The sequence below is a fragment of the Telopea speciosissima genome, chromosome 5 (genome assembly GCF_018873765.1).
Source record: "Telopea speciosissima isolate NSW1024214 ecotype Mountain lineage chromosome 5, Tspe_v1, whole genome shotgun sequence".
Lineage (NCBI taxonomy): Eukaryota > Viridiplantae > Streptophyta > Magnoliopsida > Proteales > Proteaceae > Telopea > Telopea speciosissima.
The window spans coordinates 4,432,265-4,454,079 of NC_057920.1; the positions used below are offsets into that span (position 1 = coordinate 4,432,265).

General features: G+C 44.1%; 1 protein-coding gene across 5 annotated transcripts in view; it reads right to left on the bottom strand.

Annotated features, from left to right (window-relative positions):
• LOC122660842 (BEACH domain-containing protein B-like) overlaps positions 1–21,815 on the bottom strand; it is a 133,755-nt gene that overhangs the window by 26,815 nt on the left and 85,125 nt on the right. For all 5 annotated transcript variants that reach the window (XR_006332793.1, XM_043856089.1, XM_043856088.1 and 2 more), the window contains 8 exons: positions 21,468–21,795; positions 6,736–7,197; positions 6,483–6,641; positions 6,235–6,384; positions 4,492–4,647; positions 4,235–4,276; positions 3,770–4,114; positions 2,801–2,974 (listed from right to left, as the gene is read on the bottom strand). Coding sequence is in view for 4 of the 5 variants with exons in the window: in XM_043856089.1 (XP_043712024.1) it covers positions 2,801–2,974; positions 3,770–4,114; positions 4,235–4,276; positions 4,492–4,647; positions 6,235–6,384; positions 6,483–6,641; positions 6,736–7,197; positions 21,468–21,795 (1,816 nt within the window). In the remaining variant the exon portion in view is untranslated. The remainder of the gene's footprint in view (positions 1–2,800; positions 2,975–3,769; positions 4,115–4,234; positions 4,277–4,491; positions 4,648–6,234; positions 6,385–6,482; positions 6,642–6,735; positions 7,198–21,467; positions 21,796–21,815) is intronic.

Sequence of the window (21,815 nt, forward strand, 5' to 3'; positions counted from 1 at the left end):
GAGCTCTCAGGGAATGAAGAGAAATCACAATGACTGATAAGGTGGTGGAGAAGTTTATAGTTTATGTAAGGACTGTAAGGATATCCCTGGGGAGAGTCTAACCACCCAACATAGACTGATAAGGTGGTGGAGAAGTTTATAGTTTATGTTGGATATGTACTTCAGTGCACAAAAGCGTAGGAGGGAACCTATGTATCCTAAGATAAGGTGGTGGAGATTAAAAGGGGAGTCCCTAAGGGCATTTACTGATAAGGTGGTCAAACAAGGAAAGTGGGAATTTGAAAAAGACACCAATGCGATGTGGAACTCGATGAAAACTTGTATTAAGAGGGTTGCCAAAGATGTGCTAGTGGAAGTGAAGGGTAGTCGTCAGGCCCCTAGGGAGACTTGGTGGTGGAACGTTGAGGTCCAAGCAACAATTATGACCAAGAAAGATGGTTTTAAGACATGGCAAAGGACTAAGGAAACAAAGGATAAAAAGAGGTATAATGATGCCAGAAATGAAGCTAGGAAGATTGTGGGGATGGCTAGCGCGAAGAAATGTGAGGATTTTTATACCAACCTAAACACAAAAGAAGGGGAAAAGGCTATATTAAGCTAGCTAAGACGAGAGAAAGGAAGAATAAAGATTTCGATCAGGTGAGGTGTATCAAGGGTGATGATGGAAGAATGTTGGTAAGGGAAGAGGACATTGTGAAGAGATGGGATGAGTATATTCGTGACCTACTAATTGGAGATAGGTCGAGTAGAAATGACCCGGACGATTATATTATTCAACAAGACACCACATGCCATAGATATGTATGAAAAGTTAGTGTGGCGGAAGTGAAAGAAGCCTTACGAAAGATGAAAGCAGCCAAGACACCGGGACCAAATGAGATTCCAATTGAAGTGTGGAAAACCCTAAGAGGTTGTGGGGTATATTGGTTAACCAACTTGTTTAACAAGATTAAGAACACTAGGAAGATGCCAGATGAATGGAGGAGAAGCATTGTTGTCCCAATCTACAAAAACAAAGGTGATATCCAAAGTTGCAATAACTATAGAAGCATAAAGCTAATTAGTCACACTATAAAATTTTGGAAGAAGGTTATTGAAGCTCGTTTGAGAAGAGACATTCATATCTCAGTGAACCAATTTGGTTTTATGCTAGGTAGATCCACGACAGAAGCTATTTACTTATAGAGGAGGCTCATGGAAAGATATAGAGATAGCAAGAAGGATCTCCATATGGCCTTTATTGACCTGGAAAAAGCCTATGACCAAGTCCTTAAAGATTTAATCCGGCACGTTCTAGTGAAGAGAGGGGTGTCGAGTAAATATGTGGATGTAATTAAAGATATGTATGACGGTGTGGTGACTAGTGTGAGATCTGTGGGAGGTTAAGGCAAGGAACGCCCAATTATGATTGGGGTTACATCAGGATCAACCTGCACTTATCATGGACGCTCTAACCAAGAGCATTCAAGACGAGGTCCCATGGTGTATGCTCTTCACCGATGATAGCGTTTTGGTGGATGAGACAAAAGCAGGGATTAACGCTAAGTTAGAACTTTGGAGATCAACTTTGAAACAGGAGGCCTTAAGATTAGTAAAACGAAGACGAAGGATATGAAGTGTAATTTTAGTCATACTATGATGGATACTGACATGGTGCGAATTGGGGAAAGAGAGATACCGCAAAGTGACTATTTTTGAATTCTAGGCTCAATCATAAATAAAGAAGGTGACATAAAGGGGGATGTTTCACAGAGAATTAAAGTGGGATGGATGAAGTGGAGAGGTCCGTCTGAAGTGTTGTGTGATCGACATATTCCTTTAAAGGTTAAAGGAAAGTTCTATAGGACTGTTGTACGACTGTCTATGATGTATGAGGCAGAATGTTGGGCAGTTAAAAAGTGTCATATTGAAAAGCTATGTGTAACAAAGATAAGGTTGTTAAGATGGATGTGCGGAAAAACTAGGAAGGATAAAGTAAGAAATGAGTGTATTAGCTGACCTGGGAGTTGCCCCAATCAATGACAAGCTCCGGGAGAGTCGCATGAGGTGGTATGGCCATGTCCAACAGAGGCCTAGGGACACCCCAGTAAGAAGGAGTGACATGATAGCGATTGAAGGAGCTAAAAGAGCAAGGGGCAAGCCTAAAATGACCATAGGAGAAGTTGTGAGGAAGGACATGCATAGTCTAGGCCTTGCATCAAGTATGACCTCGGATAGAGCATATTGGATGGCAAGGATCCATGTGGCAGATCCCATTTAGCTAAGATTTTCCAGACTTGCTGGGCTGTGCCTCTTTCCTCTTACTTTCACCTTTCAATTTTCTTTTTATTTTTCATCTTTTATTTGACATTTTCCTTTTTTCATTGCTCATCTCATTCCCCTTTTGTTGCTTAGACCTCAGTTTTCCCTACTTTGTTTTGTTTGGATCCATGTAGCCGACCCCATTAAGTTGGGATAAGGCTGAGTTTGTTGTAGTTGTTGAGTTCAAATTAAAATTGTACTTTCCTCTAGTGTAGTTTTTTCATTGAATATCAGGTTAATTCTTTTCCTTTGTCAGTGTTCTTTTTGCAATTGGATCAAAGAATGTGGGGATTTTATTTGTTACACTTACTTTAAATTTCAAAGGTGTTGGAAATCAAGCAACTTCAAATCAATAAATTAATGAAAAGCCCCACCTCAACAATTTGGAAGCCACCATAAGCTGTGAATAAAACACCAATGACTTCACTCAATGATCCAAAATCGAAAGAGGAATTAAAACATGGCATACGCAACAAATTAGTTGGACAGAACATTTTACCTCATAAACCATCTTGTCTCTTCCAAGCGCAGCAAAGCACCCTCTCCCATTTTCTGTAAGAAAACTAAAGAAACCCATAGTTCCTGTTCTGGGGAAGTTTTCTAGTCTGACCCAACAAGAAAAGGAAAATCCCTTGTTATGAGGCCATTGCACAGGTGTTCTTATCACAATTCCCTATCATAGGGGTAAAATAAGTCAGCTATAACTCAAAATATCTCAACTACGTGAACAATAAAATATTGCTAGCAAATGAATGTCCAGAATAAACCACAGTTCTGAATGTAACAATTGGGAATTTAATTAAGACAGAAGAAGAGGAGAATGTAAAGTGTGCAGATTAATGTCATATCAAAATTTTCTGAACCAAAACTCAAACTCTTTTTGGGGTTTGTGTCAGCCTGTCAGATTAGGATCATATTGCCATCCTAGGCCTAAGATAACCTGGGTTGTTGTGGTGAGTACGCAAGCCATCAGGAGCTAACTGTATGGCCTTAAATAGGATGGGCAGATCAGGATTTGGGTAATCAACCCCAGGTAGCTCCCATAAAGATTAGCGAGTTAACTTATATAGCACAATTAGAGGTTCCTTCCCCCTCCCCAGGAAGCCCCAGTACTGCTGATTTGCAGCACTATCAGCTGCCAAGCACTCTACAAAAGGCAGTTCTCAAACTCAGGTCTGGGGTAGAACAGCCCACAAACTTCACCAGTGAGGCAAGATTGCACCTCTTGGCTTCTACCACAATTAGAGAAAAATATGACCTCAAATCAGTGAAAAATATCTTATAGCACAATTAACCAGACATCATCAAATTTAATCAAAGAGAACACTTGTACTTATTTGCAAAAATAAGACTCAAGGTGCTCTGACAAATTTATTGGAAGTAAACCAAATTACAATCTATACTTAGTACTCTATTACAGATCACAGAAAATCATAATGCTAATGGAATTAATTATGCAAGAACATACAGATTCATTCCCACTGAGATCGAAAAAGGCAGTGGGCCCTTTTTCATTAAGAACAGATTGAATGCTGATCAACAGCAATGAGCAGTACTGTTGCCTTGACCCAATTTTGTCACCACGAAGAAGGGCAAAAATTTTCCGTATGTCCTTCCCAGAAATGCTATGGCCACCAATAACTTGAATTAGTTGTGAAATTTTCAAAATCACACTGTCATCCTCCTCTTGGGCAAACCAATCAAGAAGAAAATTAAGCATTCCTGCTCTCACACACGAAGCTTGATTAGAGATGGAGTCTCTTAGCAGTTGTTGAAGTACATTAAGCCCATAATGCCGCAATGCATCACTGCTCTGTCCAACCACAATAAGAAAGTAATAATTCAGAAAAGAAAGGAATTCGTACAAGGAAATTAACATAATTTATGGACAGAGAACTGCTGGATTGACTTGTGTGAAATCAGAGTTACAGACCTTCTGTAGAACACTTGAGAAAAGTAAGATTACATCCTCATTCTGTGGCAAAACAGAAAAAACAAAATTTAAAATCAACATCTGTGGCAAAACTGATGCATTCAATTGAAACTTCTTAAAGACAAACATATTCAATACACCCAGTACAAAGAAATTAAATAATCACCAAACGAAGGGAGTATTCCCAAGTTTTCATCAGATGAACCATGCCAATATAACTTAAATACCATCTAGATAAGGTATCCATAAAACGTCACCTTTATTACAAATGTCGATTTGATATCAAACTTTCCATCAACAAGCATGTCAAGCAGAGCACTCAAAAGCCCTTCACTTGGCTGCCACTGGCAAAAATCCAACAACAAACTCTGAAATGTCTGATAACCCTTTCCCACAACAGCTCTAAAAGAAGTCTGCAAACAATAAAAGAAAAGAAAAACAATGAAGTAGAACTATTAACAGTAACACAAAACAGTATACACTAAAGCAAAATGTTGTAATATGGGTTCAAGGGTATTTTGTTATAGGGATATTTCATTCCTTGTACCTATTCTAGAATATTCCTAAACACATTATAAATAGAGTGGGGCTGTGATCATATTGACACAAGCCATTATTCCATTCTCAACATGGTATCAGAGCTAGGATCAACATTGGGATCCTAACCCTAATGCCGAAACCCTAAACCTATTCTTCTTCTCTTTCTTTTTTGTTTTCTGCACCTACAGCTCCACCACCATGCACCGCCGCTCCTCTCTCTCTCGATTTCACCAAACACTGCCACCACCACGTGACTTCGCCGCTGGAGGTATTCCCTCCCTCTCATCTCCCCTCTGCCTTCTTTCTCTCTCTCCCACGACTTTCCTCTACCCTTCTGATCTCTCTTTCTCACCCCTGGTGGTGAGCTATCTCCCACCAAGGGGTTTTGCACTTGAGATGGTTTAAATCCCTTAATTTTGGGATTCGTTTACGATTTCTTTTAGGTTCCTCTCTGTGTGTTGATCTGTTGATTTGGGTTTTTGTTCGTCAACGACTATGGCTGATTCCGATATCTCCACCGCCTCTATTGGACTCGAAGGAGTGAATCAGCGTGACTTCCTTCCGTTCCCTGCGTTAAATGGGAGCAATTATCTGATGTGGTCGAGATCTTGTTTTTTGGCTATTGTTTCTCGTGGTCTTTCAGGTTACATCCATAATATTAAATCTCGTTTCGGAAGGCCATTTCGGCTAGACCGAAATTTCGTTGAAATATTGTAGTGTTTCATTGAGTTTTGTTTGGCCCTTTCTAAGTGTACAATGTTGAAATGACTGAAATAACCGAAATTTCGACGAAACAGTGCATTTTTTAGGCCGAAATTTTCAAAACAAGATGACTAGAATTTCTGAAATATTGCATTTTTTCATTTCGACATAGAATCTTGTTTCGGCCTGGCCGAAATTTCCAAATTCGACGAAATTTCGGCAAGATTTTGAAGTATGGGTAGAACCATCCTTAGGGTGTCTCTAATGTTGCCCTAGGGCATTATTGTACTTGTACTCATAGTATTAAATCTCATTTCAGAAAACTATTTCGGCCAGACCGAAATATGTAATTTTTCTGAGTTTTGCTTGGCCATTTCTGGGTGTAAAATGCCAAAATAGACCGAAATTTCCAAAATATTGCATTTTTTCATTTCGACATAGAATCTTGTTTCTGCGCGGCCAAAATATCCGAAATTTCGGCGAAATTTGGAACTATGCTTGTACCTCATATTATTCTATTATGAATAAAGTTGGCTGGTGTCTCATTGACACAAGTCACAATTCCCCAAAAGTTTTCAAAAATAAATTTCAATGAAGATTTCACTGTGAGTGAGAGAGAGAGAGAGAGATCAGACATGAGAGTGAACAAGCAAACCTATGAAGAAGTTGCCATAGTATCTAGTTGCAACAGATTTATTCACTATCTAGAAAACTAGTAGCACAGATTGAAATGAAGCACTAAAATAAGACATAATTACCTTTGAGGCATCATTTCCTGTAAGCAGAGAGGTCAGTGTTTGAAGAACATTCAGGATCAACTTCTCTCCACTACCCTCATCAAGATTGCCATTTAATAAAGAGACAATGTGCAAAAAGCATTCTCCATCACGGAATAAGGTCTGATAATACTGAAGGGAAAATGAAATTTGCAGGATATCAAAAATCAAATTAACAGCATAAGCAATTGTCAATTGAAACATAAAAAATCCAATGCATGAGTACATACCATTTGATCACTCAAAATCATATTTCTTATACCAACCAATAGATCAATTGACAATTCTGCGAAGTTCTTTTCCCGTTCCTTTACAGAAGTAAAAATCTCTAAATATTTAGAGCATAAACGCAACAGTGCTACTTGATCTTCTTTGGAAGATGGAGACACCTGCATGCATTGATTAAGCAAGGAAATATTTATAGCACGTTTGGGAGCGGGGCAGGGAAATTAGAAATCAGATGAAGGAATATGATCAAGTTACCTTCATCAGATCAAGAATATGTGTCAGCACTTGCTTCCTCAACTCTCCTTCCCAGAACAAATCAAATAAACAATCAATAGATGAAGAGTTATGTAAAACCAAACTCTTTGAATCATCTACTACTGATAGATACTCAGTAAAGAGCTCGAAGGCAGTGTTCATGCATTTAAGCCAACTTGGAGCTCTCACAATTGAACTATTGCCTTGATAATTTTGTGGCACAACACCTTTCGTTATTTGAACCTCAACAAGAGGGCTTATGCATCCAGATCTTCTGAATTTTTGGGATTGAATGGATGCGACTTTGAGCACCCTCAAACTTGCATTCAATGTCTTGAAAGAAGCAACAGTCTTCTCAGTTGCAAGCTTTAGGATACGATGTAAGCTCCTCACAAGAACAATAGCAATCTCAGGTTGACATGCAGATTGTTCAAGTGCATCTAACAAAACAGAACATTCAGGCTGCCACAGCAAGAAAATTTACAGGTAAGTGAAATTTCAAGAAATTACTTTGTTCAACATTATAGGAACTACTCAAAAATCTCTTCATTTGGATCACATTGGACAAAGTACTGAAGGTACCATGAAAGACGGAATACACATGGTTAATTCACTTTCATCTATTACTAAAGGCATGATGTTAGGATCAATCAAGAATTAAACAAAAATAATAAAATGTACAGTAAATATGGAGAGAACTAAGATGAATGCTTGTACATGGGGAAAAACTGTGAAGATATATTTGATAAAATGAAGCACAAGCCACCTTGGCATTACTTATGCATACCTAGGTCAATATTTCTTACAACAATAAATAAATACATATGACTCCAATCCGAGCATATATGGATTAAAATAGTTGGATGCTTTCAATGCTTCAAATTGCAGCACTGAACACGTGGTTAATTTATCAAATAAGCTCAGTGGCCATTTCGCATGCACCAAGATGGTTGGGTAATCTATGCTGCTAGAGCGCCCTGTAGTTTTCTTGCTTTGCATGTGTAGCAGAATCAAATCACAAAATAACCAGTGTCTAAGGTTGCGTAAGACAGGAAGATGGGAGAGAAATAGGGCAGACCGATTGGGAGAAAAGAAAGTATTCCCAATCGGCTGCAGTCATATTTATTTATAACAAATAAGATTAAGTAATTACAAGAAAGCCCCTTGCTTATGTGTATTTACACATAATCTCTTAAAAAGAAAAGAACATTACATAAATACACCTATGGTTTATATCTTGTAACACTTAACAGCATGCTTGGACTAGCCATGCAAGTCCTTTCGCCCCCTCTTTGAGTAAGGCACACAATCATTTAGTATATGCGGAAATTAGATCAGGAGAATCCATAGAGATTCATTGATCACGAAGAAATGATCTCCTGAATATTTAATATTTGTCATTAAACCGGATTGAATACTTTATGAAATGACCAGAATGGTACGTCCCTTGCTGAAATATTAGAACAATTGATTAGTTCCAGTAGAATTCACTTGGTTACTAGGAAAATTGGCCAAACTCCGTATTCGATGAAATGATAGAACAAATGGCAACAAAAATCGGCTGTATTAATGATTCTCAATGGAGGAAGGGGGGGGGGGGGGGTTGACCAATCTTTCAAGTCCAAAAAAAATTCATTTGAGAAACAAGAAGATCAATTTCAGGTTGAACCAACAACCAGATTCTGTAGTTATAATAGATGCAGATAGAAAGAACCTCGGCCATACTTGAAGCAGACTCAATTAGGCCACACCCAATTGAGTACAGTATAAGAATAAATATATAAATCATGGTAACAGTTAAAGATAAGGAAAGGGAGTGTACCATGATGGGGAGTACCCTCCTTGTTAAGTCATGAGAGGTGTGTTGTCTTAGAGTTGGTTTATGTTTAGTCTAGTTGAGTCATTGTTATTTACTTTACTTAGTCTTTGGTTGTAATTGAGCTTTGTAGGACTCTAAATAAATTATAAGCAATGGACCTAGACCACAATAGAAATTATTCTGAATCCTATCATTTCCCCTCTTCTTCTTCTTCATAGATTCTGGTTGGTAATATCTGATTTTGTCTTGTCACAAATATCTTTTACAACAATATATAAATAGTCAGAACTCAACTCAACATGATTATGCCCATAGTTGTGAAGGCGTCACCTAGGCAACGCCTTGGTGCCCAGGTGCCTTGGTCGCCTTGCTAGAGTCGCTCTGCATCCAGGCACCCTCCAACACCTTGGGTCGCCTAAACTCCGTGACAACTACGATGCCTCATCCCAGCAAAAACAATATAAAAGCATGTGTCCTGGGCTGTGTTCCAAATCTTGGCAGCCGTACCAAGGAGAAGGTAGCGCCTGACAATTTCTTGGTTCATGGAATTAACCAAATAGGACGTGACCAAGAAATTAAAATTCATCCATCGATCTTGGGCAACACTAGCATCGGGAGGCCTAACAACAGTTCTAGTGATGTAGCCAGATAGACCACGCGAACCAATCGCGAACAAGCAAGAACAAGATCACAAGAGATAATTGCTGCCATTTAATTTAATGGGACTGGCTGGGAATGGCAGAAAATCATGTTGCGACGTTCCATTAGGGCCAGAAGAAGCAGAAGTGATCTCCGAGTTGTCAGGCATGGTGGCTGGAAAAAAAATCACCCAAAAAAAAAAACTGCATATGGAGGCGAAAAAGGCCCTTGGTGGGAGTCAACTCACCGCCAAGGGTGTAAAAGAGAAGGCGGCAAGGTTGGAGAAGGCTCTCGAGAGGGGTCGTGGGAGGCTGGAAGGGGGCGGAAAGGCTAGTGGAAGGCCTGGAGGGGCTGGCGGAGGACGACGGAAGTGGTGGTGGTGGAGGAAGGCTGGCAGAAGTGGTGGTTGCTGGCGGAAGGTGAGTGGTGGCCTGCGATGGTTAGGCTAGGGCAAGATCAAGAGAGAGAGAGAGAGAGAGAGAGAGAAAATTCATTGCCCATAATCCCGGATGATTTTTGGCTCTGATGCCATGTTGAATTCCGTGAATACTGGCTTGATCAGTGTGACCACAGCCATGTTTTATTTATAATATGATAGAGAACTATCTAGAATAGGTACAAGGACACAATTATCCCAAGGACAATTTTACCCCTGAACCTATATTACAACAAATATTGATTAGTATTTGATTAATATGTGTTGAGTATGTCTTGTATTCCAAGGATCCGAGTGCGACGCGGTTCCGACCCGACCCAACACATTTTTTGGCGCGATCCGAAGGGAGGAAAAAGTTTAAATTTAGCCATATATGTAAGGCACTTTTCTCTCATTCTAGGGTTAGAAGAAATAACTTGCATCTTCGTTTTGCTTAGTGAAAAGTTTGCCGCTGCTCTTCTCGTGGACTTAGGTTTCTCGCCAAACCGAACCACGTAAATCTCTTTGTGTTTGCGATTGTCTTGATTGTTGCTTTCTTCGATCCCATACTTCCATCTTGTGTGATTCTGGTTTTAACAATATGATTAATTAAGTTAATCCTATTATTAGGGGGATTAATGAGGGATTAGAGCCTTCTTTCTTCCTCTTTCCTTTCCTTTCTCCCTTCTTCATCCCCTTTCTTTTTCCCTTCTTTTGTGCCATAACCCTTACTAAATCAGCAAAAGAACCTCACCTGTGCTAATAACTTCAATGTAGGATTCAGTTATGGGGTGAGATCCGAGATGCCTAAGTAACACCCATCAGTCGTGACTGAGTGTTGATCTTGGCTGTTCTGGGAATGCCCCCTCCTTCTCCGGCAGCCCCCACCGCTGCCTGCTCCCCTGCTCCCCTCTCTGACCCTCCCTCCCATTCTCCTCCCAACTCCCCCCCATCCACCCCACTCCCGACCATCCTACCTCTGTCGCTAAACCTTGGACCTCCTTCTTCTCCGTAGCACCTCCTGCAACCCCCGCCGGACATCTTCTCCATTTTGTCCCACCCACCTCCTCAAGATTCCAAAGTTGGCTTCTGTCCCAAAGGTTTACTCGACGAAGAAATCTCCAAATGGCAAGTCTTGCCTTGTGGGGCATTTCTGGTAGCATCCTCCTTACCATATCATCAAGTCCTCTCTTCTCAAACAATGGCAAGCTCTGGCGCTGTTTTCATCTACTTGTTGTCTAGTGGGATTTTCATCTTCGATTCTCCGACGAAGCTCGACCAAGCCCGAGCTCAAGGTGGCCCCGCGCATTGGAAGGAAGCAGATCTTTCTCGGCAATGGGATCATCGTTCCACCCTCAATAGGATTAACCTCAAGTCCATTCCCATTTGGATCAACCTTCCGGCCTCCCCTTCCATTCGGTGCCCCTCGGTCTCAAAGATCGGATCGACCGCCGGCAATCCCCTCTTCTCCGATGAGCGCACAAAAAAATGGACCGCCTCTCCTTTGCTCGCATCCGTGTTGAGCTTAGCGCCGAGGACTCCCCCCGATTACGCCACAATCCAGAAGAAGATGGTCACTCCTTCTCCCGGCCGTGTCCTCTCATGAAGGTCTGCCCTACCGCTGCTCTGTTTGCAAACTCTTTGGTCACACCTCGAAGAGCTGCGTGCGACCCCAACACGCCAGGATATCTCGGCTTCTTCCCAATCCGCACCGGTGACGCGGTCGAGGCCGAGACCCTAGCCGGAGAACTCCTTCCGCCTTCGTCTTCGCCACGGGTGCTTTCGCCGAGGCTTCGCTTGCCTTGCGCTGCCGCGATTCCGTCGTGCCCCCGAGATCCCCCTGCTTGGTTCTTCTCAGTTGTTTCGCTCCCGGAGATAACTCGACCGCTCTATCGCGGCTGGTGGCAAAGAGAACAATCAACGATGACCTCCATGGCGCCCGAGGCACGACCCCAAAACCCCCCGCCGCCGGAAAAACAAAGGAATCGCTGCCGGAGAAGTCACCGGAACCGCAGAGATTTCCTCTCGGCGAGCTCCCGAGGCCCACCTACCACGCCGCTCTCCGACGCAGCCCACAACCGATTCGGCCGCCCTCACGAGTCTCGATCTCGAAGAGGATCAGGTTGCCACTGCTCTCTTCGGCTTCCAAGGAGTCCAGCCGACTCTCAACGAAGGTCCGCAACATCCCTCGCATCTCACCTTTTGGCCCTGCCTCGCTCCCCTTCCCCTTCTACTACCTTAAACATCAGCCCCCCCACTGCTACGCTACAAGAGCCCCCTTTTTTTAGCTTTCACCTACCACCACCGAGGTCCCCTGTTCCCCATATAACCCCATTGACCACTCCACGTGGTCCCCCCCTTGTCCCTTCTCAATTAAACCACCCCCTCTTATCCCTTCTCACTTAAACCTGGTCCCTGTCGACCCGACCCGCATACCCACCCCCTATCCACTTAACTACCCTTTCCACACTTATACCAATCCAACTGAACCCAGCCGAACCAGTCCCAGCTCACCCCTCCGGTTTAATTGGGCCCACATCGCCTTGTGTCATCCCCCCCTCCTCCCCTTCCCTAGTTTGCTTTCCCCCTTTGAAAGACTACCGTCTCCGGCCTCACAGTGTCCCATCGGGGTCCAAGGTTAATTCCTCCACTGGTTGGCTGCCCCCTCCCCCCCCTTTCTCATGATCCCTTGGATTATTTGGAACGGCCGTGGGCTCGATGCTCCGGCCAAACAAGCTGAAATCCATGCCCATCTCAAGTCCACCAAATCCTCCCTCTGCCGCCTCCTTGAAACCAAAGTGCTCAAGCAAAATTCTTCCCGCATCGCCCACTCCCTCGCCCCCTCTTGGTCCTTCCTTTCCAACTATAACCACTCCCCTAATGGCCGAATTTGGGTTCTCCGGGATCCTTCCAAATTCCAAATCTCGGTCTCCTCCTCCTTCGCCCAACTTCTCCATCTTAGCATTTCAGATTACCATCACAACCACCTTTTTTTCTTCACCATGGTTTATGCCCTCAACCGTCACCCGATAGATCCCCCTGGGACGACATTCGATCCATCTCTTCTTCGTTGGTTCCTCCCCGGGTATTGGAGGTGACTCCAATGTCGTCCGTTTTAGCCACGAAAAATTGGGTGGTTCCTCTCTGACCACCAGCCGATTGCGCCTTCAACTCCTGCGGAGGACTCGAGCTTAGCGACCTCGGATGGTCAGTGTCTGATCTCTCCTGGCACAACAAGTGCCCTGGCCCCGACAGAGTTGCGAAGCTCGGCAGAGTCCTTATCAATGATGCTTGGCTTTACTCTCTTCCTTCCTCCTATGCCTTCTTTAACCTTCCTGGTCTCTCGACCACTCCCCATTTCTCTCTTTGTCCTTCCCTCTCTTTCTTTTGGCCCTAAACCCTGTAAGTTCTTTGACATGTGGTCCCTCTACTTGGCTTCCTTCCCATTGTCCAAGTAGCTTGGAACATCCCAGTCCAATCCTTATCCTCTCCCCTCCTCGCCTTTTCCAAAAACTCAAAATGTCAAGGTGGCTCTCAAAGCCCGGAATTCCACCACCTTTGGCATTATTTCTTCTCGTGCTTCCTCTTGTTGAGACAACCTCTCCTCCATCCAACTCCGCCTCCGATCGACCCCTCAACCCCTCCTTGAAGAAGAAACCATTGCGCTTCGAGCCTTGCCTCCTCTCTCTCCCGAAGAAAGCCTCCTTAAGCGGTAAATCCAGGATCAAATGGCTTGAGCTCGGCAACTCAAACACTGCCTTCTTCCACCGCTCCCTCAAAGCCCGCTCCAACTCCAACTCCATCCTCTCTCTTACCTCCTCTCGATGGATCTCTCCTCTCCTCTGTTGATGCCATCAAAGTTGAGGCCGTGAACCATTTCACCGGTATCTTTGCCCTCCCTCCCACACCCACTCCCCTCCCCGATGATCTTATCAACAAATTCCTCCCCCCCATCTCCTCAACTCCCTTAGCTCCATCCTCTCGACCGAAATCTCCTCCGCTGTTCGCTCCCCAAGGCTAGCAAAGCTCCAGGCCCCGATGGGTTGGCGTGGGATTCTTTTCCACTTCTTGGGACATCATTGGCGTTGAGCTTATCGGTGCCATTAAGAGCTTCTTCTTCAACCCTCACCGATTCATTACATCAACCACACCTTCCTCTGTCTCATCCCCAAATTCCCTGGAGCTTCGTCCATATCGACTTCGCACTCCATCTCCTTTGTAACCTTCTCTACAAATTCATCGCTAAAATCCTTGCCAACCGGCTCACTGTGCCCCAACAGATCTGCCTTCATTCTGGAGAAGCATCTCGGATAATATCATCCTTTGCCAGAAATTGTCCGCGGCTTCGACCATGCAAGTCCCACTCTCCGATCGCCTCTTTTGAAAATCGACATTCACAAGGCCTTTGACTCCATCCATTGGAACTTCATCTCCCAAGTCCTCCTCAAAATGTCCTTCCCCCCATTTTTGTCAATTGGATCCACTCTTGCATCTCCTCCCCCGTTTCTCGGTCCTCTTGAATGGCAGTCCCTCTTGGTTCTTCCCCTCCTTTGTTGGTATCCGGCAGGTGCCCCCTCTCCCCCTTTCTCTTTTGCCTATCCCTCGAGGTTCTCTCCCGCATGATATTCAATCCAAAACTGATCTCCACCTCATCTCCCCATCCCTAAATGTAAGCCCACAAACTCGACTCACCTTGCCTTTCCGATGATCTTATGATCTTCTCCAAGGCCGACCCTCTCTCCATTGAGTCCATCATGTCTTCCCTCCACCTTTTCCAAGGCCTTTCGGGCTTCGCATCAACCTGGCTAAGTCCAAAATCTTCCTTGCCGGAGTTCCCGACACCACCAAAGCTGCCCTTTCCTCCTCACAGGTTTTACCATGGCACCCTCCCGGTCCGCTACCTTAGCCTTCCCTTATCCCTCGCCGGATCGTTCGCCCACCACTGCTCCCCATTTTAGACCTTCGCAAGAGGTTCGGCTTTGGAAAACCAAACTCTTATCCCACGTTGGTCGCCTCGAGCTGATCGGATCGGTGCTTGATCTTGCTATATTTATTGGAGCGGTATTTTTGGTCTTCCAAAGGCTACCATCAAGGGCGAATCTATTATGTGTGCCTTCCTTTGGAAAGGTGTTGACTCTGCCAGGTTCCTCCACCCTATGAGTGGGCTTCCCTTTGTGTCCCCAAATCGAAGGAGGCCTCGGGCTCGGGAGGATAAAAGATGTCAACATTGCTGGTTCCATCAAGCTCATATGGAAGATCCTCACCAACAAATCCTCCATCTGGACTTCTTGGGTGTATCTTTGGACTCTGTGTGATGACTCTATTTGGTCCGTTAGCCCTCGGGCTGATTCTTCTGGGTTTGGCGCAGAATTCTTCGGTGAGGCAGCTAGCCGGAGATGCCATTTCGAGCAGGATTGATGATGGTTCGACTACCTTGCTTTGGCTTGACAAGTGGCACCCTTCGGTGTTCTCTCTTCCATTGTCAGCCCCAGAGATATTTACTCCTCCGGATTGGACAGATCTGCCTCTGTTGCCGCTATCATCTCCAATGGCTCGTGGTCCCCTCCCCTCTCCCCTCCTCCCCTTGCCGACCTCTGGAGCTCCCTTCCCCCATCCCCACGGGCATAGAGGCAGAGGCGACACCATCTTATGGCTTCCTTCCCCATCGGGCAGATTCAGCTCTCACTCCGCTTGGGATTTGGTTAGACATAGAGGGACCCCTTGTCCTTGGTACGAGTTGTTTGGTTTCGTGGCCACATTCCTCGGCATAGCCTCACCGCTTGCGCGCCCTTGCAAGCTGTCTTCCTACCCAAGCCTTTCTTCTTCATCGGCATATTCAGGTCCCCTCCAGCTGCTGTCTCTGTTGGGCGGGATCAAGACGCGTCGATCACCTATTTTTCACTTGCCCATTTGCCTCCTCCATATGGACCCAAGTTCTTCGCCATTGCTGGCCTGGTCGGCGCACTCCTCTTCCTCTCAGCAGGGAATGGATTTGGATCGACATGACATACGGAGGGAAGTCGATTTGCGACTCGGCTGGCAAGATCGCCTTCTGTGCCACTATCTCCCACATTTGGATGGAACGAAACCTTAGAAGATGGACATCCAACTCCCGCTCCTTAGACATGATTTGGAAGGCCATCTTTTTTGATGTTTCATCTAAAGTTAGATCCCTCCCCCTCAAGGATGTTAAGGATTCCCCAAGGAACAGGCTTATTGTTGTCTCCTGGGGTCTCCCTTCTTCCATTTTGCGCCCTAACTAGTCCCTAGTTTCCGCTTTTTTGCCCTTGGGCTTGTATATTCCTTCTTTTTTCTTCGTAATATATTTTTATTCATCCAAAAAAAAAAAATGAGGGATTAGAGGTGGCATAGCATGATTGGACCGTGTGTCCTACTTAAGGGCTGCCACATGGTGCATGGAGAGGATGAGGTGGTGATATGTTTAGTAACCACATGGCATAAGGGTGAGGTGTAATCAAGGGTCAGCCACTTTGTTTGACCAAGTCCGACCATTTGCATTGCCAAGGTGGTGGTGGCAATAGGAAGCAAGCCACATGGCTGGAAGGAGGAGGCGGTCATGGACCTGATTTGACTAAGAGTGCATCACATGGTGGCCTTAGAGGCGGCCACCATGTGCATTCTTAAGTAGGTGGTGGCAAAGCTGGGACAGCCATATAGTAGCTGGAAATTCCTAAGGCTGCTGAGTTATGGACTTAGAGAAAAGGAAGAGGATGGAGATGGTGCTGGAATGAATCAGTTAGGATCATAGGAATTCAGATTTCTAAGGAATTAAGAGTTGTGTTGCTGAAAGTTTGGGATTGAAGAGATAGGACGAGGAATTAGAAAGAATGGTTAAATCTTTGATGTGTTGAATTAGATTCCTCTAAGGTAAGTTCTTATGACTTTATTTTTGAAATGGTTATTGATTATTGGATTAGGTATTAAGAAGGGTTAGATTTGAATGGAATTAGATTGCTGGAACTACAGAAATTGAAAGAAGAGTTAGAGTTGCATTGCTGGAAATTCTGATTTGGGTTTGAATCTTTGAGAAGAGCTTCCATACTTGTGCTATTGAACACGGACGCACCCTTTATTGAGAAAAGGTGAGGGATTCATATACTGTATTGTACTAAGGATTGTAACGTTGTTGGGTACATGTTTATATATGTAATGGATTTGTATTCATGTGTATATTGTATTCTTGATCAACATATATGCTTGAAAGTTAATGTAAGGGGACCATACTAGTATTGTTACAAGATGAGAAAATGTAATGTATGAGAGTGATAAAGACCTATGCATGAATGACATGTGTAAATGAGATATGATAATGAGAGAAAGAAATATGTTTGTTAATTGAAGTGTTTGCTATGATATGTATTAAATGATATGGTTGTAAGTAATATGAAATGATGGTAAGTTTATAATGAATGCTACATGGCAAGATGTATGTGCTTATGTCTGAATATGAGAAGTGTGAACGTGTATGAGTAATGCAATTATGTGTACAAGATATGTGATAAGGAGTACAAGTTATGTGAACAAGTATATGAGAATATGTACAAGAGATGTAAATGTGAGATTGTGAAATTTGCCTATGTCAACATGGGTGTGAGTTATGTGAATAAGAACATGAGTTATGTGAATATGTGTATGAGACTACTAATGGTAGAAATATGAGAACATGACCGATACTGTCCCTTTCCAGTAGGGGGTTATGTACTGGATGAGGTTTCTTATGAGCAAAGGACTTAGTAAAATCCTATATGTGGACGAGCTAAGGACTCGATTATATCCTGTATGTGCCGTGTTATTCCTCTTTAAGGGTTGATTTATTAGCATGAGAAGAGTCGTATTATTCCTGTTTAAGAGTTGATTTATTAACACAAGGACAGCCGTGTTATTCCTCTTATAGAGTTGATTAATTAATACGAGGTAAGCCATGTTATTCCTCTTAAAGAATTTATTTATTAACACGAGGTAAAACCGTGCTATTCCTTTTTAAGAGTTGATTTATTAACACGAGACGAGTCGTGTTATTCCTCTTAAAGAGTTGATTTATTGACACGAGACCAGGCTAACCTTTTCTATATAGTGCACTTCCGGTATTTCACAATATTGACTAAGATTTAACCAAACAGTAAAACGTTGTATGCCTATTTGTACACTGTTAATGAAGCACATGAGTACTTGATTGTATTATAGCATGTTTTCCTCACTGAGGTGTTGGCTCATCCCTGTTATAAATATTCTTTTCAGATGATGAGTATAGAGGAGAGGTGTGTACAGCTCCAGACTCTTTGGATTGTGAGTGTACATGGTACACCAACCTAAGGAACAAGATTGAGAGAAGTGTTTGTGAACAGTAGAAGTTATGATGTGAGAAAGACAAAGAACATGTTTTGCAATAAGGTTTAAATTCACATAGCTTTGTAATACTTGTTCAATTGCCACCAGTGTTATATATAGGTCATGTATTAGTCTTAATCCCAACTCCAGTAGTGTTAAGTCTTCCGCTATGTATGTATGAATTCTATGGGAGTTGGGTTATACAAATATGAAAAGTGATTTCTGATCTATGCCCGTGAGGATTGACCTTTTACCTGTCTGGGTTTGGGGTCGTTACAACGGATAACAACAAAGAGGAAGAAGGCGGGGGGGTGGGGGACGTCATGACTAATTATGTCAGCAACCATACACTGCTTGGGAAGGCCCCAACTGAAATATCTTTAGCTCTAACTGAGTGAAGGAGAAGTGCAGAACTGCCATAGTCTGCCAATGATTAAGCCAAAGAAAGGTGGAGGCCCCATCATCAATTTGTCTAGAAATGTCCCCAAGAGCTATAGGTCTAAGCTTCAGAATCTTGCGCCAGACCTAGGAAGCATCAAAGATGGAAGGAGCAGTCCAAATAGAATCATTGTGAAGAAGACCCAATCAGCCCAAATACTTTTCTTCTTAGCCACAAGCTTCTAGATCAGCTTGAGAATACCAGCTGAATTAGCCTCTATGATTCTTCGCAAGCCAAGACCTCCCTCATCCTTGGGAAGATAGACAGCGGCCCAATAGGCAGGGTGAAAGAATTAAAAGGAGTCGGATCATTTCCAATGGAAGGCGGACATAAGGGACTCCAACTCCTTGATGGAGGACTGGGGCAGCCCAAAAATACCAGACCAGTAGATGTAAGATGACTGAAGGACTGATCTGATCAAATTCCTCGTGACTGGCATAAGAGGGAAGCTTGCCTTTCCAAAGCTAAAGCTTCTTACAAATAAGGTCTAACATAAGAGTACAGTGATGAGCTGTCAACCTGGCCAGAATCAAAGGCAACCCCAAGTACTAGACCGGAAGATGGCCGATGGAGAACCCTGTCTTCTCAACTGGACTAACCTTGTCAACATCAGAAACTCCAGCCAAGAACAAGGAAGACTTGGAGGGCTTTATTCAAAGGCCTGACAATCCCTCAAAATGTTGTAAACGTAAACAAGAAATAATGTTCTCAAGAGAGACAATGTTTTTTTTTTTTGGATGAATAATATTAAATTACGAAGAAAAAGAGGGAATATACAAGCCCAAAGGCAAAGCCGAAGCTAGGAACTAGCTAGGGCGCAAAATGGATAGAGGAAGACCCCAGGCAACAACAATAAGCCTTTTCCTTGGGGAGTCCTTCACATTCGAGGGGGGGAGGGATCTGATCTTAGATGAAACATAAAAAAAGATGGCCTTCCAAATCGTGTCGAAAGAGCGGGAGTTGGACGTCCATCTTCTGAGGTTACGTTCCATCCATATATGGGAGATAGTGGCGCAAAAGGCAATCTTGCCAACCGAATCACAAATCGTCTTCCCTCCAAACGTCATGTCAATCCAAATCCATTCCCTGTTGAGGGGGAGGGGGGAGCGCTGACCTGGCCAACAGTGTCGAAGAACACGGGACCAGATGGAAGAAGCAAAGGGGCAGGCGAAAAACAGGTGATCTGCATCTTTAGCCCCATTCCAACAAAGACAGCAACTAGGGTGAACCTGAATATGCCGATAGATGAGAAAGCCTTGGGTGGGAAGGCAATTCGCAAGGGCGCACCAAGCGGTGAGACTATGGCGGGGGATGTGGCCTCTAAACCAGACAACTCTGTGCCAATGACAGGGGGTCCCTCTATGTCTAACCAAGTCCCAAGCGGAGTGAGAGGTGAATCTGCCTGAGGGGGAGTGAAGCCAGAGAGTGGTGTCATCTCTACCACGGTACCCAGGGGGGATGGGGGGGAGGGAGCTCCACAAGTCAGCCAAGGGGGGGGGAAGTGGGGGGGGGGGACCAGGAGTCATTGGAGATGATAGAGGCCACAAGGGCAAATCTGTCCAGGCCGGGGGAGTAGATCTCTCTGGGGCTCACAATGGAAGAGAGGACACCAGAAGGGTGCCAATTATCAAGCCAAAGTAAAGTGGTCGAACCATCATCTATCCTGCAAGAAATGGCGTCTCTGGCTAAATGCCTCACTTGGAGAATCCTGCGCCATACCTAGGAGGAATCAGGCCCTGGGCTAATAGACCAAATGGAGTCCCTACAGAGGAGCCCAGCATAAACCCAAGAAGTCCAGATGCTGGTTTTGTTGGTGAGGAGCTTCTAGATAAGCTTGATGAATCCAGCAATGTTGACATCTTTAATTCTCCTGAGCCCAAGGACTCCTTCAGCTTTGGGGACACAAAGGGAAGCCCAGCTCATGGGATGAAGGAACCTGGCAGAGTCCACTCCTTTCCAAAGGAAAGAACACATAATAGATTCAGCCGCCTTGATAGTAGCCTTTGGGAGGCCAAAAACACCACTCCAATAGATGTAACAAGATTGGAGCACCGATCTAATCAGCTCCAGCCATCCTGCATAGGATAAGAGCTTGGCTTTCCAAAGCTGAAGCCTCTTGCGAAGGAGATCCAAGATGGGGGAGCAGTGGTGGGCTGAAAGTCTGGCAGGGATGAGGGGAAGGCCAAGGTAGCGGACAGGTAAGGTGCCAATGGAGAAGCCACAGAGGGAGGATAGTGAGGCTTTGGTGGTATCTAGGACACCGACAAGGAAGATTTGGGACTTATGGAGGTTGATGAGGAGCCCCGAAAGGTCATGGAAAAGGTGAAGGGAGGACATGATGGACTCAATGGAGAGAGGGTCAGCCTTGGAGAAGATCATGAGATCATCAGCGAAGGCAAGGTGAGTCAGGTTGGTAGGCTTGCATTTAGGGATGGGGGTGATGAGGTGGAGGTCGGTTTTAGATTGGATGCTACGGGAGAGGACTTCGAGGGAAAGGCAAAAGAGAAAAGGGGAAAGGGGACAACCTTGACGAATACCAACAGAGGAGGGGAGAGACAATGTTTGCCATGGAGAAGATCATGAGGTTGTCAGCGAAGGCAAGGTGAGTGAGCTTAAGAACCTTGCATTTTGGAATGGGAGAGATATGTTGCTGATCTGTAAAACACTGGTCTGAAAAGGACTTCAAGTACAAGGGTAGAGATGAAAGGAGAGAGAGGACAGCCCTGAAGTATCTACCATGCTCAGTTTCTGGGCAGCCCACTGCGGGAATGCAAACCTAGCTGGACTCTATCTCCTACTATCGAGTATCGACAGCTTAACATGAATTAAAATAATAATTACCAATTACAAAACTAACCAAACAAATAAAAAAAATCACAATACCCACAAAGGGCCATTACCCAGTGCTGGTCCTGCCTATGCAGGGTCCTGGGCTTCCAGATTGGGTCATGCCAGTCCAACCAAGCATATGCTACTACACCAGACCATGTGCCCAACAAAACTTTTTGTTATGCATAAAAAGAAATATGTATGGCAAAGGATGTCATAACGATGAAAGAAGAAGAATGTACCAAGTTATGTGAACTCCCACTAAATGTTGCAGCAAACTCCACAAAAGAAATCACCTCCATTTGAAGAATTTCAACTTCACCCAACTTGACTTGATTGGGAGTGGAACCAGAGGTAGAACATAGTTCAGAATATCTAGGAACCCCCTTTATATCTGTCATGAGTTCCCTAGAGCTTTCACCTGAAGTTGGACCAAAGTAGAAAAAATTCTCAGAAAAAATAAGGTCCCATATTCCCTCTTCCCGAAATACTTCAAGTAATGGTGGTGAAGAAACAAGAACCCTTCTGAATGCATAAAGAACACAATGTTCTAATGTATTGACCAAAACCCTGCAACAAAAATGTAAAAG